The 18,682-nt window shown below is 37.5% G+C and overlaps 1 protein-coding gene across 2 annotated transcripts in view; it reads right to left on the bottom strand.

The window, feature by feature from the left end:
* Window positions 1-2,772: 2,772 nt before the first annotated feature.
* LOC128871672 (katanin p60 ATPase-containing subunit A-like 1) overlaps window positions 2,773-18,682 on the bottom strand; it is a 38,893-nt gene continuing 22,983 nt past the window's right edge. For both annotated transcript variants that reach the window (XM_054113614.1, XM_054113615.1), the window contains exons 2-4: window positions 8,160-8,395; window positions 6,989-8,095; window positions 2,773-3,630 (exon numbers count right to left, since the gene is read on the bottom strand). In XM_054113614.1, the coding sequence (XP_053969589.1) occupies window positions 3,305-3,630; window positions 6,989-8,095; window positions 8,160-8,395 (1,669 nt within the window). In that variant the 3' untranslated portion in view covers window positions 2,773-3,304. The remainder of the gene's footprint in view (window positions 3,631-6,988; window positions 8,096-8,159; window positions 8,396-18,682) is intronic.

The raw sequence follows: 18,682 nt of genomic DNA, 5'->3' as shown, positions 1-18,682 counted from the left end.
TTCAGAATGGCATTAAGGTCATCACCAGATGTAGTACTCATGACACCTGTGATACCCAAGCACACACTTCTCTGTAGCTTGTTTAGGGGGGTTACTCTAGAATTAACCATTGAGGCTTTTCACCGTACTACAGAGGCGTATGTAATATTGGGTCTATCAGGGTGATGTACAGCCAGCGTGCTATTGCCGGTCTTAGACCCGATGTCTGGCCAAGGGTTCTATTACACTGCCAGAAGACTTTTAGTGTTCGAGAGACCTTCTGCTCGACGTGCTTCTTCCAGGTAAGCTTACTATCTAGGATTACTCCTAAATATTTAGCCTCAGAAGACAGTTGCAGTGTTACTCCTTTCAATGTGGGTAGTAACAGGCCTTCCATATTGTGTTTCATAGTGAAAAGCACTAAGGTTCTTTTTGTAGGATTCACAGAAAGACCATGCAATTCGCGCCAATACTGAATCTTATTTAGAGCTACCTGCATTTTATTGCATATAGCTTCAAGTGATCGTCCTGAGATTAATACGCACACATCGTCTGCGTAGGCTTGGATGTGTCCAATTTCCTGCAGATCATTAAGAAGAGAGTCCACCACGAAGCACCAAAGTAGGGGAGAGAGTACACCGCCTTGTGGGCAACCCTTATTTACCTCAACCCTGACTTCTTCATCGCTTTCTCTATTCATAGTAAGTAGTCTTTTGGATAGCATAGAGTGGATCCATCTGACAATGATTTTTCCACTCCATAACTTCTGATAGAGTCAAAGGTAGCATTGTCTAAAGCTCCTTCAATGTCCACAAACACACCAAGAGTATAATATCTTGTTTCCAGCCTTTTTCGATTATGCTAACGCACTCGTGCAGAGCCGATTGGCAAGTTTTCCCACTTTGATAAGCATGTTGTCTGACGTTGAGAGGGTTTCGACTTAGAACCCTCGTCCTGATATGCTTCTCCACCATATGTTTCAGACCCTTAAGCATAAACAATGTCAGGCTTATAGGTCTGAAACTTTTTGGTAAAGCGTAGCTGTCTTTGCCTGGCTTTGGGTCAAATACAACTTTCACCAAAAGCCACAATTGTGGAACATAAGCGTGCGCAAGACATGCCGTAAAGATTCTTTTCAAACCCTTTATTAGTTGTTCTCCGCCCCGCTTGAGCATGCTTGGGTAAATGCCATCGGGTCCTGGGGACCTAAAGTTTTCGAATGTCGAGAAGGCAAAGGCGCACAGTTCTGATTTTGAGTCCGTATAAGCACTATCTGGTTTGAGCGGTGAGTCTAGCCTAGCCGTCCGGTCTCTTTGGAGGGCTTTGTATAACTTCGCTGAACTCTTCCGTTCCTCCAGTTCACTGGAGAAGGTTCTATAAGAGTCCAATTTAGATGATCTAATTTTCTTTTTATATTACTTCCTCAGCTTTTGGTATGCAGTTCAATCTCCTTCCAACTGAGTTTTAAGAGCTCTGTTAAGAAGACGTTCCACCAAGGGACTGTCTTACCCTCTCTTCTCCTACGTTCCGGGCACAACTTGTTATAACACTCGGTCAAAGTTCGCCCCAATGAGTTTGTGGCTTCTTCAATCGCAGTTATTGTCCGGAGTTTGGGAACATCACGGACTCACTACAACCTGTTGTCTAAGGTTGCTTACTTCGGATTCCGGTTTATTACCCTTCCTCCTTTTCTTCTTCCTCGTACCAACTGGTGCGCTCACCGTCGCTTCGTTTGTCAAGGTGGCCAGATCAGATGGGTCATCATCAGATCTGTTCCTCTTGCCAGATTCGGCTAGAGGAGTGGACGAAGACAGATGTGTCGCAACTCCGGCTCGAGTGGCAGTTGGCATAGCTACGTTTCTCCTGCCTTCTTCGCGATCTTCTGCCTGTTAGAGAGATTTCCTCCTGAAGTTGGCATCTGTTCCGTGGCCATTGGTGCGCTGGTACTTTCTGAGCGTGAGCTCGGACTAACCATAGCCGCAACATTCGCCGAAGCTGGTGCCAGGACAGAAACCAATTTGGTTTTCTTAGTCGTGGTGACATGACAGGCAGAGGTTCCCTGCGTTATAATCACGTCTGCGTCCTCCAAATTGCCTCCCAAATCATACGCTTTCTTTATAGCGTCTCTTATTATGTTGTTGTGGTAATAACAGCTTTCTTCTTATTTTCCTTGCTTCCGCCTATGCATGTATGTATTTGTATTTTGGAAACTACAGTAACGGTGACTGGAGGCTGTGGTTCAGAAGTACATACCTGTATAACATTGGCCGGTTCCTTTTTAATATATGACTCCAAATAAACTTTATAAATTTTATTCAAAATATATTTACTTACTTACCTACTCCATTTTAATCACAATTTGTATTCAAATTTAGGACTTTGACTATTCGCAAATTTGAATTTGTGTATATTTTTACTTTGCGATCAGCCATTTTTCTCACTTGCACATTCTTACAAGTAAAAATGTATCCAGTAAAAACTTGCAACTTCCCCTCAAAATGAAATGTCATTTTGCTCTCTCACTTTTCAAGTTTTTTGGATACATGAATACCAGAGTGAATACCAAAACTTGATAATTTGTAACAATTGTTGTAGTGTTTTCTGGCCAATCACTATCCTCAATGACCCAGATATATGTATATGTAGCATGGATAAAAGATTTTTCTATCATCCTTGAATATGTAGTTTGTGGTGAAATGCTTTATTCTATTACAACAACACAAATCATCACTGGAACGTATTGTATTTCGACTTGCGAGCGCAAAGGAACACAAAAATGATTGTGGTGTTGGTGAATTTATTGTTTTGAATATACATACATACTTGTACATTATATTGATATTAAATTTATAAATGTTTTATATAAAATGATTTGTTTATCGACTAGCTGCTTATAAATGGTTATCTAACATTCACATCTTCTATACATATTATCAACGCTCTATCTTTTAAATTTGAAGTCAAAGCACAGGAATTTATTTTCGGATATGGGGTGGGTTTTGTTTTCAAAATTTGAGCGAATTCAGGTCAATTTAGTTAGCTACTGAGTAAAGAGGAACAAGGGGAACAAAAGTACACAAATCGGCATTACTAAACAATATAAGAGCTATGATCTACGGAAGTGTTCTTTTTTTCAATTTAAATATTTATGTAAATATTAATGTATTCTAAAATGCACTTTTTTACATCATTAAAAAAATATGCATTTTTCTCCTATTGTGTTCCCTTTTGATTTTACATACAGAGAAGCTTACAATTTATTGCTTATTGTTTTAAAAACTTTGACGCAGATAACTTGTGTACAATGCACAGGATGACTACTAACCTAACATGAACCATAGACCTCCATCCATTTTTCGAAACGTGTAACATCGTCCGCCGAAACAGATTGTTTAGTTCTCTCCATGGCTTCTTGAAAATCCTGTAGCGTTATGGGTTGATCAATGTCTTCGCGACGTATATCCTTAATTTCGGAAGGTGAGCGGCCGGCAATGAGACGACGCATTGCCATCATGGCGGCATCGCGGCATACATTGCTTATGTCCGAACCAGAGTAACCCTTCAGCTGATCGCCAATGAGATTCGTATCCATGTTTGGTGAAAGACGTACATCTTTGAGGCAGAGTTTGAGAAGTGCCGAACGTGTTTCCTCTGAATGAAATAAACAATTAGTTATATTCAGTAAATATTAATACAATTTATTAAAGAACAAGTGGAAAAGTGTATAGATTTATAACTTTTTAAAACTATTATGTGTAGGTATGTATATTTACAATATATGTATATACAAGTGACGTACTCTTGGACATAATAGCTTTTTGCCAGGTTTCACCGAACAATCATAAAATTTATCAGACTGTTAATAGTTAAAAGTGTGCAATTTCAATTCGAAACTTTGCTATTTTCAATTTTAGCAGCCTAATAAGTTTAAAATTGATTGGTGAAACATAACAGGTATATTAGATTAGATTCTTTATGAGGTTTGCACTGCAGGTAGCTCTAAATATGATTGAACATTGGTGCGAATTGTATGGTCTTTCGGCGAATCCTTTAAAAAGTACCTTAGTGCTTTTTACTAGAAAACGCAATATGGAAGGCCTGTTACTAAAGCACGTCAAGCAGAAGGTCTCTCGGACACTAAAAGTCTTCTGGCAGTGTAAGAGAACACTTGGCATGACATGGGGTCTAAGACCGGTGATAGTGCAGTGGTTTTACACAACTCTGATTATACCCATTTTTATGATACATTCGCGTCTGTAGTACGGTGGAAGGCTACAATAGTTAATTCCAGAGTAAAACCCCTAAAAAGACTACAAAGAAGTGTGTGCTTGGGTATCACAGGTGCCATAAGTAAGACATCTGCTGATGCCCTTAATGCCATTCTGAACTCGCAACCTCTATATCTTCAAATTTGAAAGGAAGCAATGAAGGCGACGTACAGGCTCAAGTTAAACGGAGTCTGGGGAAATGAAGTAAGCACTGGCCACTGTCAGATATACCACCAGTTGTCGGAGCGGTGCACACTGTTCTCGATTCCGGTGGACAATCGGGTGCCTGTAATTAGCTTCGGTAGGAAGTATGATGTTTTGATCCCAGATAGAGATCAATGGTTAAGTCCAGAGAACCTATTAACGGGATAACAACACACTTTCTACACCGACGGATCCAAAACCAGTGATGGAAGCGGATCTGGATGGTACTTAGACGAAGACACTAAGTACTCCTATGCCTTACGGAAGTCTTTGCCATCTTGAATGTGCCAGTATATGTGAGAAAAGTGGCGGGGTAGTGATATTGGAATTTGTAGTGACAGTCAAGCTGCATTGAAAGCCCTTGCTAACGCACGCTGCTCTTCGAAGTTAGTCGGTGAATGTAAGACAAAACTGAACAGCGTTGCAAAATACAACAAAGTTAGTCTTATTTGGGTGTCTGGACATTGTGGTATTACAGGGAACGAGTTAGCTGATAAATTGGCAAATGAAGGCTCTGCAAGTATGCCACTAGGCCCCGAACCCTTTCTAGGTGTCAATTCCGCATCGATTCAACTATGGACTGACGACTTCATGAGGTCTACCCATAGAGGACGTTGGTCTGAGTTGATCTCGTGCAGAGTACCCAAGTGCTTTGTAAAAGAACCAAACAGGAAAACAGCGACCTTTCTCCTAAAACTCAGCAGAAAGGACGTGAGAGTACTGGTGGGTGTAATTACAGAGCACAACGTCTGTGGTCAGCATATGGCTGTCATGAGTGTCGTCGACAGCCCAATATGCCTATCTTGTCTTGAGGATGACGACACTGCAGAGCATTTTTCTGTAGCTGTTCGGCGTTTTCCAGAATCAGGCTTAGGATATTGAGTTGCGATATACTGAGTATGGATAAAGTACATACTCTTCCTCTTCCGGATCTCTTAAGATTCATCAATGAATCTAAGAGGTCTATGGTCACTCAAATTGATTTTTCCGTCTTACTACCCACATTTTATCTTTCCTATCTCTCTATTCTTTCTACTGAAATCTATCCGGGTGTAGTACAATGGTCTCCTGACTGAGTGCTCGGACTTGTCCAACCCCCCACAAATCTAATCTAATGAGGTTTGCACTTCGACCTCATGGTCTTTTGAGCTCTCTACTCATCACAGTACCTCATGCAGGGTCATTTCCCTTATTGAACTTAGGATAGAGCTGGGATGTACTTAGCGTATTTGCTTTTTTTCTGGCTGCAGATGGCCAAGATGTCTCAACCTTCACAGCGCTATAGCGCTACGTTCCCGGAGGAGGTGCATTGGAGTCCCTTGGGATTGGTCGCAGAAACGACAGGAGTCAGTATCCCATATGCCGAAAATCTTTTACATATTTGAAAATGTCTGTTGTATTGGCCAAACACAAACGGCAAAAAATAAAAAAGATCTTTTAAGGGGAACCATCTCCAATTTTGGAATAGTGCATTGAATTTTAGACGGCGTAAATTAGATTTTAGAATAGTCAATTGCATTTTAGAAAATGTTAATTGGACTTTAGAATAGATTTTATAAATTTTGAAACCATTATTTATTGAAACCAAATAAAAAAAGACCATATCTGGTTTGGTTAGGTGATACGCTAATTTTCCAAAGATTGGGACAGCCGAGTTTTTTTTCTTTGCGGTAATCTTTTATACCATATACATATATTTAAGGTAGATGGGCGGTGCCTTCAAGGAAGGCTGACACATCCACAACCGAATTAATTCTGCCCATGAGATGACTCTTAATAGGTACATAGTTATTCTCGACTTTTAAATTTTTCTGGAAATGGAATGGAGAAAAAATCGCATGGCTATCTTAAAGATAGAAGCTGTGACCATCAGATCGGTTTCGGTCACAACTTTAACGTTCATTTTCCTGTCAGAAGTGGCTGGAGATCTGATATCGCTCTTAGCGAATAAGCTTCTAAAATAAGCAGAGGAATAGAATCTGACAAATATTTTAGGAACCCACATTACGAGGAGCTTACAAATTTTCCCATTACTCTGACCTTTTACAAATTATGATCTATGCAACTAATATTGTGGTAAATTTAGTAAGCATGAAGGGATCCGCTCTTTCAAAATTTGCTTTTCTTGTAGTTTTTATGAGTTTGAATGAGTTGGCCGACTTAACACCTGCATTGTATCGCGTTTCCTTTGGCCAGAACGCGATGATCTAAGGACATGGCACTTAATAAGATTTCCAAACGTGAAGGTGCAGCTACTACCATTTCAGATTTCTGAGGAAACCATTTTTGGTAAATTAGCGGGTAAATTTAGGTACGGCGTTGTTGGAAGGACCGATTGAATTTAAGGGATATTTTGGGATGAACTATTCTTAAGAGAAGAACGTCCAACCCACCAAATGCAAAAGTAAATGTGGTCTACAAGAACGGTATATGTACATATAAATGTGTACATATGTATACTTATTTCGATTTAATGAGACAAAAATGGCAAGCATACTTAAATATAATATAAAGTTTTCCCCTCAATATTAACTCACCATTTGGAAGTGCAATATAGATTCTTTTCTCGAAACGTCGCCTAAATGCCTCATCAATGTCCCACGGATGATTTGTTGCTGCCAAAACCATGATGATCTTATCATCCTGCAGCGTCGCATTCAATCCATCCATCTGGATAAGCAGCTCGGCCTTAAAGCGCCGACTCGCTTCATGTTCCGAATCACTACCACGCGACGTACACAAGGCATCAATTTCGTCGAAGAATATGGTACTCGGCGCATAGAATCGCGCCATCTCAAACAGCAAACGCACGAGCTTTTCGCTTTCGCCGCGATACTTTGAGGTAAGAGTCGCTGAAGAGACGTTAAAGAAAGTGGTACCACATTCGGTGGCTACTGCTTTGGCTAGCATGGTCTTGCCAGTGCCTGGTGCGCCCACCATCAATACGCCGCGCCATGGTCGTCGTATGCCCTTAAAGAAGTCTGGCATAATAATGGGTAATACAACCGCTTCCTGTAGTATGGCCTTGGCTTCATTCAGTCCGGCTACATCACTCCACTTTACACTGGGATTACGCTGCAGTATATCTTTTTCCAGTGTGCCTACCAAATGTGGCTCATAGCCGATGGGTGCGAAAACTTTCGTCTTCGTTTTAGGTGAACTCTTTGGCGTATTTTGTGATGTGGAGTTCTCCTCCAAAGATGTGATTTCTTGATCGTCAGAATTGGAATTTTCATCAATTGAATTCTTCTTAGGTTTGTCTTTGAGTTTAATTTGCGTGGTGAGTTTACGTGCACGTATGCGCTCGACACTGCGACTCTTGCGAGTCGCCGCCATAGCCGATGCTTTAACACTGCGCGAACTGCGTCCTTTGTCGGTGCTGTTGCTTAAGCTACCACCTACGTTGTGTGCGCTGCCGTGATGGCTCAAATTGATAGATGGCAGTGTCGGCTGGAGCTCGGGATCGCGTGAACGACGCAGCGACGAGATCCAACGGTTGTCGTTATGATTTGGGAATTGTATGTGAGTATTATTGCCACCGCTGCCCGTACCGCTGGCTCCTCCATTGCCATTTTGATATAGTGGATTTGTGGAACCTGCGGTTGGTGGTAAATTTGTGTGGGGACGTGGCTGTGGGGGAACTTCTAGAAGAAAGGTAGAACATAGGTGAAATCAACCGTATTATTCAGTCGATGACATTGTATTTACCTTGCGTTGGTATACGCGTTTTTCGTATTCCCCCCGTCGCAATGCCACTACTGCTTGGCGAAAGACCGCTTAATGTGGTTGTGCGTGTGGTTTCGGTTTTTTTGATGTTCCCAGTACGTGTCGGCCTGTGTGTGGTTGTGATCTTAGTAAAGGCGAATGGTGGATATTGGTCCAGTATCAATGAGTCCATCATGCGTGCCACATGCGAGAGCCCAGTTGGCGGAGTTGTGGATGTGCTGTTGGATGGTACAGAAAAACAAGGTAAGTCTTTGTTTGGAAATCCAAGCAGTAGAATTATACTCGTATATGTATGTATTTTCATCTTTATACTCCTATACATAGAGCTTTTGCATAAGGAATAGTTTTTCCAGACAATGTAGCAAAATTTAAGAAATCTCTAATGGGATGACTGCATTAGCAAATTGTTCATTTTTAATAAAATTCATACATCCCGATCTGGTATGTTACACAAAAGGAACTCATTTTCATATAATCATTGGCACCGGAGCTATACTTTGACCACCGAACCAGATGACCCTCTTTTTAAGGAAGCCTAATCAGTTTTTTATAGTGTTTCCCACAAAAGCTGCGTAAAAAAGATGCCCCAGACTCCGCAGATGGGCTTTTATAGGGAGCTTTTTCCTGGCAGAAATACACTGGGAGGCTTGCAGATCATGGAAAAATTAGATGTATGTGCGAAAAAAAATCCTGCGGATTCGCAACATTCTCTTTCCTCTAGGACCTAGATACCAATGATAAAAGAGCTCCTTTAGATAGTAATCACAGTTCGCCCGTTGTGATAAAGACTGACAGCTTTTTTTATATCAACCAGACTTGATATGACAAGACTGTAATTTTAGTACATATGTATTTATAGTTATTCTCCCTTCCTTATGCTATTACATAAATACGCCCATAAAAGGCAATGAACTTCCAGGAATGAACTCTAAAAGTACCAATTAAGGGAATGACAGTAAATTTTAGTGAAATAAAAAAGTTAGAATCATTCGTAAGGACGCAAATGGCCGCACTATACATACAAAAATATATATGCATGTATAGTGTTGGTAAATGTGTCTATTAGTAAGATACACATTTTACATATAACAGAAATGCATGATATGATATATATAAGAGTACAAGGGCGTAGTCAAATATGTCTATTTCTAAAACATTGTAATGAATAATATCAGCTAGAAGTATTTTTTTATAAACTCAATGACAAATTTCATTAAACAATAATAAATCTACAAACAAATTTTCGCAAATTTGTTTCCATTTTCCTAATAAAATTTCAGTATAAAGGACATAATTAATATTTTTAAAGAATCTGCCATTTCATTTTATTTCATTTCATTTATTGCCCAAAATCATTTTAACATAGGAGTTTACAAAGTTTTGATAAAATTAGATTATTTAGCATTATCCTAACATAGATTTGTATTTATCTAGGAGTTTAAAACTTATTTTTCTTTTGATTATACAATAGGTTATCATTATTATTTGGAATGTCTTTGGCATAATTTTAAAACTTATTTATATTCTCCCAAAAAGGGCTTAAAAAGGATATAACGTATATTAAACTTCAATAATTTATTTGGCTATAAATTGATCAATGTTATAAACTAAATTTTCATCGTTGAAGTTGTAAGTATTGTATCGCCTATGATAATATATTGCTTTACTATTTTTATGTAACATATTATTATTTTTTAGTATTTTTAAATATATTGGTGATAAATGTTTTTCTGTTAGAGGTAATGATATTTCCCTTGCCTTTGACAGATATTTGTTTATCAGTTAATTTTCTATGAATGTCAGTTTATCAACAAATCTTACTGACGATTTCATTAAGAAAAAGTCTATGCATTTGCATTACATTTTTCATATAAACTTTTATTAGAAACACTTTTCCGAAAAGTACCACTTCTGTAAGGTTGGCGGTTAAGACCGCTACAAATTCTTAAAACATATCGTTCAAATCGTCTGAGTCTCTCCCTTTGGCTCGACGAAATGTTGAACCATATCGGATGAGCAAAAGATATGATTGGCTAATTATTTGTTTGTAAATATTTATTTTAATACAGTTCGATAGTCCACCCTGCCTTCTTAATAAATTAAAATAGCTAAAGAACATTTTTTTTGCTTTTGTCAAAATGAAATCTATATGTTTTACAAAGGTGAATTTGCTATCCAAAATTATGAATCTGCCATTTACAGAGAGTAAATGCCAAATCTTCACTCGTTTTGTGAAACCCGATGTCAGAAAAATATGCTACCATATTTTAAGACGAAAACTTTACTAAAATAATTTTGGAAACTAAGTTTAGAAGGACATGCTTATGTTAGAAAACAATATTTTTATAGCCTTTACGTTATTTTCAAACTTTTGCTGTATTTTTTAGCATTCGAACATAAACCGCAAATCGGTTATATTTTACATTTACATTCATTACTGTCATTCTGGCAGGTGCTACTTTCGTTTCTTTTCAGCCCTAATTTTCCATACCACAGTCTGATTTCCACCCGAAAAACATGCCTTTTCTTCAAAAGTACACCATTTTGTTATTTTTTCAAAAAAATGTCCCATTGCAGCACCAGCCAGAATGACAAGCCTACAGAATAATAATCAGTTTAACTTTTTCGTTTCAGATGTCCCGAAGAGCCAAAATCCTGTTGACACGCTTACTTTGGTGCCACACGACTACAAAAAATATGTCAAAAAAAAAAAAATTGTTTTTGTATACTATTTGATGTCAATAATAACATACTATAAAATCAAAACGATCGCATTTTATTTTCCTAAAAAAAAAATTCCTAAAAAATATCTTTAAAAAATGAGTATTTGACCAGACTACTACCTTAAGCAGTTTGAAGTTTAGCTGGAATATTCCAAGTACTTTCCAGCCTTTGGAACACAAATTGTCTTTTGTTATTTCACAAAAGTATTAATCAGGTTGCAATATAGTTATGCGTTTTCAACTCAAACCAATTATCTCGACTCAAGTACGATATTATGAGTTGTTGCTTTCCACGTAATTCGCTAAATTTCCTAGTTTTTTTGTGCAGGTTGGATGCTATGAATACATCTTATATGCTGTGATTGAGCCGGTAGCGATCGTATTGCAATCGAAGGACAATAACATTATTAAATGCGCGGAACATATACTTGTAAAACAAATTTTTTATCAGGTAAAAATGGAGAGATCGGCTACCGATCGACTACTCAATTATATAGGTATTGACATACGTCGCTGAAGTAGGAGGAAAGGCTTCTATTGGAATTACCATGCCGAATACTTATTTTATTTGGCCGCAAGTAAACAAGAAAAAGACAAAGGCACTACTTATCCTTTCAGGAGGGGATATCTCGAAGGTATCTGGCAGGCATTCCTTGAGACTAGGAGTTTTCTAGTTCTATGAATATTGCAGAAGTTGTAGAGATTGCGAAGACGAAGAAACAGTTGAGCACACTTAACACAGCAACCTTATAATTATTAGCGGTAGTCACAAATTGTAAAAAAATTGTGATGTGAAAACAAAAATTAAAACAAAGTAACTGTATCCGTATATTATATAGAAGTATATCCTTGAAAATTTCCAGTGGTTAAAAAAAAAATTGTTAAGGACTAAGGACAATACTAAATCCTCGAATTTAATTCTTCTAACTTAAATAATTTATGATAAAAAATTAGTACTTTTTACAAGGATGGTAAAATTGTAAGAGAATATCTTTAATAATTATTCGTTCTTATTTTTTTCAATTTCAGAGAATTTTCTCATTGATACCCATTTTAGTATTCTTGATTGCACTGAAACGCAATAATGTTACTTTTCACTTTAAATAATGTTTGGAGTTAATCATAATAAATACTAGGTTGTTCTATAAGTTTTGCGGCTCGATAAGCTGTCACAACACAATTTTATGGTTTGAAATGCAATTTATTATTCAGTATAGTCTCTCTGAACATCTATACCCTAGTCATTTAGGTTAGTCCTTATCGAACCACAAAACGAATTGAACAACCTAGTACTAACAATTCCTGACGTCAGAGGGACTACATTTGGCCAATACTTTCGCGAGCATTTTGATTTTTTCGCCTGTTTAAAAATGTATGATCTTAGATGCATAGAGTTATTAGCCATCCATTTCTTGCCTCATGAGGATTATTTAATGTCACCCTTAAATGATAGATTTTCGCAGCAATTCGAGGCTTAAAATTTTGCCAGCAATGCTTTGCACTATAGCTACAGTGGCACGTTCTTTTATGGCTTAGAACAACAACGACGAAATCACTCCTTAAGAGTAAAGTAAGTCATTTTAAGAACATTAACCATTAAATACAATATATTTTATATTAGAAATCCACAAATAGTTGGTTGCTGAAAATGTGGGGAAATTAAAGTGAGAGAGCAAAATAGCATTTTGAGGGCAAGTTGCAACTGTTCTCTTTTTCTTTTGTGTTTTATGCTTGTATGGTAGCTCAACTGAAAAAAAGTTTATTTTTTTTTGATTTTTCCCACCAACAATTTAATCGGTTCGTCCCAAACCATGTAAATTGTTACTGGTTTTGCGTTCATGTACTTTATTTGATATTTTTCTCTTTGAGAGCGAATTCTTGGAAAGTAAGTTACTGGATAATTTTTATATGAAGAGTTTTATAGTCACATACCCATGCTTCCACTACCAACAACACACACGTCCTTACTCACGTTCTCCTTACCTCTCCTACTTACTTTCTCACATCTCTCTTTCACGTTTCTTAATTTGCTTCCTTACTAGCTGATCTTTTCTTTAATGACATTATGTAAACCAATATTTTTCTCGTTGTTCATATTGTTTAACTTAGTTTTAAGAATTATGCAACGTTGGAAATTATTAATAAAGCCACCTTCGAAAATAATGGATTTTTATATTTTGTTTTACATATGCAGATGAGCTCCCGAAAAAATCGCAAAAATTCATTTCGTTTCATTTAGGATTTTTATATGCTTATAACGCTGCAAATAAATTGGGGTATTCATTTTTGCTCCCCTTTGTGACACGTTGGATACACCCTTGCATATAAAAATGCACTAACTTACATTTGTATGTATGTAAGTATTTGTAGCAGTTAATAAAAATACTTTTACAGAAATATGGCCATTCATTAAGCCCATTTTCCTACTAAGGTCAAGAGTAGTTTCACAACTTTTATGCAAATAAACGAATTTTTAGAAAAATGTTTGATTTTCCACCCCGTGTACCTGTACCATCACCTACTTACATAAATATGCTGGCACGCAAATATTTCTGGTTTAATGTACAATCCGCTATGTAGGTACTAAATATAATATATAGATAAACAAAAACAAAGCGATGAAAATTGTTAACTCGCAAACGATCGACTCCCTTGCCGTAGGGAACAGCTCGGTTGGTCAGCACGGTCTAGACACGAGACATGGGTCGGCCGCCATTATTATCGTGACAAAAAACAAAAATGCGCCATGGCATGCAAGCCAGCCGAAGCAAAGTGAGCGCGTGGGAATATATGTAAACTATGTATGTATGTATGTGTGCATGTAAAAGCGACAACAATATTTGATACAAAATATAATAAGTAGCTAAATAAGTGGACGTCAAATATAATGGCTACATAAACATATGCACATATGATATATATGTATAAGTATATTACTCTATACATAGAATTAGAGATGTCAATTTGCGGGATTTTACTGATCCGGGGGTTTTCGGTTTTTATTAATCACGGCATACGAGATGTACCAAAATTAAATGAATCATTGTTTGTTGTATTTTAAATGTAATAGCGAAATTATTTTTGAAATTCCATGACAATTTATTTTGATTAAAGAAGGATCTTAAAAAAATAAAGCATTTATAGTATTAACCTCCAAGCGTGACCTATGTATATTTATGTCATACCAAACTAGCAGATGAGAAACTGGAAAGTTTTCTGCTGGTAATAACCTCTGTCACCACCATTTGAACATAAATAAAATACCTTAATTAAAGCTACTGACTTATTATACGTTTTTTTATTAACCCTGAAGTTTGCGTATTGTGGGTTAAAACTTTATGTAATTTATCCTTCAGGCTGTGTGGATCGGGTCTTTTTGACTGTTGATTTTTCGTACTCAAAAAAAAAAAAACAATTCTTCACCAAAATACAAACTCAGCTGTTTTATAAAAAAGGTATTGCAAACTTACGCTTAAACAAAAAATTTAAATCTCAATAAATGTTGGAAATAAAGCTTTTTTTCCTCGAAAAGGGAGATTTTTATGCTGAAAATTTGGCTAACTGTATTTTGTTATGAAAAAAAAAAATTATATTAAATATACGTATTTGATAAGTTGAATTGATATTTATATCGGGTGTTTTTTTTAGCTGCATGACGTTGTATCGGTATCGACAATTATGAATGACAAACAAAGAATGACAATTCTACTTAGTAAGGTTTGGCAAGTATTCGATTCGATGCGGTACCAGCTAGAGGAAGAAGAAGGCCTCCTCTGCGTTGGAGAGATCAGGTGAAGAAGGACTCGGCTTCACTTGGTGTGTCCAACTGGCGCCGGTAGCACGAGAAAGAAACGACTGGCGCGCATTGTTAAACTCGCCAAAAATCGCGTAAGCAGTTATAGCGCCAATCAAGAAGACGAAGAAGGCCGTCATGAATCGTTTAACGCCAGAGCAACGCAAAAAAATAAATCTGTTCGCAAAGTTCATAGAGCACTGGCGGCATCATCGGCCCTTATTACTTTCGAAATGAGGAAGCAGCTACCGTTAGGGTGAATGCGGGCGCTATCGAGCCATGCTGACTGCATTTGTGCTTCCAAAAATTAATTATGATGATGGAATTAACTCATGAAAATTTTTGTGCTATTATTTATTATGATTTTCGACTGTTTGCCATTTAAGCACATTGACTTAGTCACTGGTGAAACGATAGTACAACGAGTTTTAACGCCGCAGTCGATCCTTGCAGGATGAATTTCGTGACGGTCGTCCAAATACAGTTGTTATGCCAGAAAAAATCAAAGTCGTACCTGAATTGATAACACAATAGTCATGTGACATATCGCGAGATAGAGACATCCTTGACAATTAGTGAAACAAGCATATATTCAATATTGCATGAACATTTGGTCGTCAGGAGGATTTGTTGGATACCGGATAATTTAACATTGGCCCAAAAAAAGAACTCGTGTCGATTGGTGTAAAGAAATGTTAAAAAAATTCAGCTGCAGGAATTCAAAGCACGACATCGTAACGGGTGGCAAATCTTGTATCTATGCATATGGGTCAGAAACAACACAACATGTGTCTTTCAAGACGGACTTAATCCTACAAAAGTGGTGCGCAGAAGACGCACTTCGAAGCAAATGGTCGCCTGTTTTCGGAAATCTCGGAAAATCGGAAATCGTGTCGCAAATGTACTGCAAGGGAAACTTAAAATAGTCTATTCTGAGTTTAAGATTTTAAGAAGATTGTTAAGCACTTTCTTTGTAAATATCCGGACTTGGCAGCTAGGAGATTAAGGCCACTGGGTGCTCCTTTCTTCGACAGCTTGGGGCAGTGCTGCCAGACTGGTACTTCAACCATTTGCACAACCATTTGTTTGCCAGTAGTTTTCAGAGAACTAAAGAAAACCAAATGCCGAAGACGAATCATCTTTCATCAAGACAATGCGAGTTATCATGTATCGGCTCATACAAGAGAGTTTTTGGGCACTCAAAAAATCGGAATTTTGGGACATTCGTCCTACAGCCCTGATTTCGCATCTAATGACTTCTTTTCGTCCTAACGAACAACAAAAATAAAATGCTCTTCAACGACTTCAAATAACTCAATTCAAAGGTATCCACTTCTGAGGTGTAAAAGTCCCTTGAAAATTGGTTTAAGAGAATGCAGAAGTGTATTGACTTTCAAGGAGAATATTTTGGAAAGCAATAAAACAATTTTCATTATTATTTTTCTATATTTTCATTGTTGGACGCAAAATATGTAAGGCAACCCTCGTATATACATATTGTATGCAAAAGCGATAAGCAAGACAAAAGAATAAAAAAATTAAAAAAAAAAATGTGAAGCCACTTCGAAGCCAATGCGTTGAATACCTTCAATATGACTTTTTAAGTATTTATGCAGCTACAAGTATGTACATATGTAACGTTCCATCTGTATATATATATGCATAAATATGACTCCATTTACATACATACATGAGTTCTTAAAAATATTTACATTGCCTCTGCGGCGAGTTCAATAAACTCTGTTACGTATTGCCAGGTTATTGAGCTCTTTGCTGAGCCTTTTGTTACTCTACTCCTAACTTTTTTTGTTGGTCTGCTGGAACTGACTTATGTTGGCCAAAGGTTTGACACGAACATGTCAAGTATTAATAGAGTGCTTGCACAACAACAATGCAGAGCAACAATAGAAACCAATTGCTACGGCCTATCCGAAAATCACTTTCGTCCACCATACGATTATTCCGCCCTTGTTACCCGCCTCACATGAACTTCTCCATACTCAGCAAGCCGGCAATCAACGTTTGATTTTTATTTCCAACCGGTATTTTCCTTAAGTATTTTTTCCTTAATGAAAGCCGCGTAAAGATGCACCTAATTCGATAAGGTTTTATTGGTGTGGCGCTGAAATATTAATTTACGAGCAGCTTAAACAGAATTGCACACATACATATGTATATACACACACATTGGATATATACATGGTACCTGTGTAATTTTATCCTTTGCGTTTCATCTAAGAAAGCCACAAATATATGTAGTACATCGTATTTGTCGCATGAGCATGGAAGTTCGTGTGGTATGCATGTTTGAGAGTATATATGAGTATGCTAATACCGCAAGCACACTTTTGTGGACTAATTAGCAAAATTCTCCGTACAAACAATCACAGAAAACTTAAGGAAACTGTAGCAATAAAAAGTCAAATAAAATGACTATGTCGACCGCCGTAGTCTAGTGGTTTGTGCGTTACTAATACACGATTGGTGTCGGGTTCGGTGCCCATTAAGAACACGAAGCATAAAGTGACACAAAATATTTTATGTAATAGCGCTCGCCCTTCGATAGGCAATGCCGAATGGACAATTTTAGCCCTGAAAAAATTCCCCTTAAAAAAGCAACTGTCATTCGGGTGCCTTAATTTTGAAAAACATTGGAACGCACAACAATGAAAGAGGCCAAACATCTAACAAGGAATTTACGAATCAGTTAAGTAATAGTTTGGGGAAAAGAAATTCATTTGCGTAAAATCCAAAACTTTATTTAAGATGTTTCGTATAGTCCGATTTGGGTCAAATATGCACCGTTTTGTTGTATAATTTGTTGTCATTTTAAAGGTAGCCTCATAATGCCTTCCTCATAAAAGTCTTGGTATTTATTGGCGGAAAACTCTAGTAATCGATTTTCACAATCTTATCTCGATACCAATTTCTCATCACTCAGGAAGTTTTGCAATGAGAGAAAAAGTTAGTAATCGCTTGGTTCCAAGTCCTGACATTAAAAGGCCGAAGATTTGGCGAGTCACTACAGATGTGTGTGGCCTTGGGTTATCGTGATGGACACAACCCCTCTTCTGTTGGCCAATTCTGGTCGTTTCTGGTCAATCGCTAGCTTCAAACGCTCCAGTTGTTGACAGTAGAGATTTGAGTTTAGTGTTTGCCCATACGGAAGCAACTTTCAACGATAAATTATTCAATTCAAGTCTCACCAAATACAAAGTAGAACCTTCCTGGCCATTAGTACTGGTTTGGTCAGCGCTGAGCTGTTTCATCACGCTTTGATCACGATCGTTTTCGCACAATATTGTCGTATATGACCCATTTCTCATCCCCAGTCACCATCTGTTCAAGGAAGTGGTCGATCACATTCCGTTTGGCCATCGCAGATGGAATTTCGATCCATCATATTTTGTGGTGTTAATTGGTGTGGCACCCAAACATCGAGCTTCTTTTCGAATCCAGTTTTGCGCAAATGATTTAAAAATATTTTATGCTCGATCTTTTGCTCCTGGACGATGCTACGACTACTGAAATGTCGACCAACTTCCATTATTTCTGTGATTTTATCGACATTTTCGACGACGGGCCTGCCTGTGCGAGGTGAATCTTTAAAATCAAAAATGCCTGAACGGAATCGGCGAAACCAAAATTGGACGAAATTAGCTGATACAGTATCGGCACCATAAACACAAATTTACAATTTTAGCGGCCTGACTTCTTTTTCGCCTTTATCAAAGAAAAGCTGTAAAATGTACCGCTAACACCCTGTAACTCACAACTGATTGGAACAAACAAAAAAAAACAGCTCAATAATGTTTTTAGTGTGAAATGTCATCTTGACAACGAGCATAAACTTTAAATTGTTTGATCGATACTTTACGAGATATCGATCGGTGCGGCCTTCTACCGAGAAAATAGTGAATTTCTTTTTCCCCAAACTAAGTATTAAATATACCATAGTATATAAGGACTGAGCTTTGTGGGATAAGTAA

The sequence above is a fragment of the Anastrepha ludens genome, chromosome 2 (genome assembly GCF_028408465.1).
Source record: "Anastrepha ludens isolate Willacy chromosome 2, idAnaLude1.1, whole genome shotgun sequence".
Classification (NCBI taxonomy): domain Eukaryota; kingdom Metazoa; phylum Arthropoda; class Insecta; order Diptera; family Tephritidae; genus Anastrepha; species Anastrepha ludens.
The sequence above is the reverse complement of the archived record's forward strand: the minus strand, read 5'-3'. Positions and strand labels throughout refer to the sequence as shown.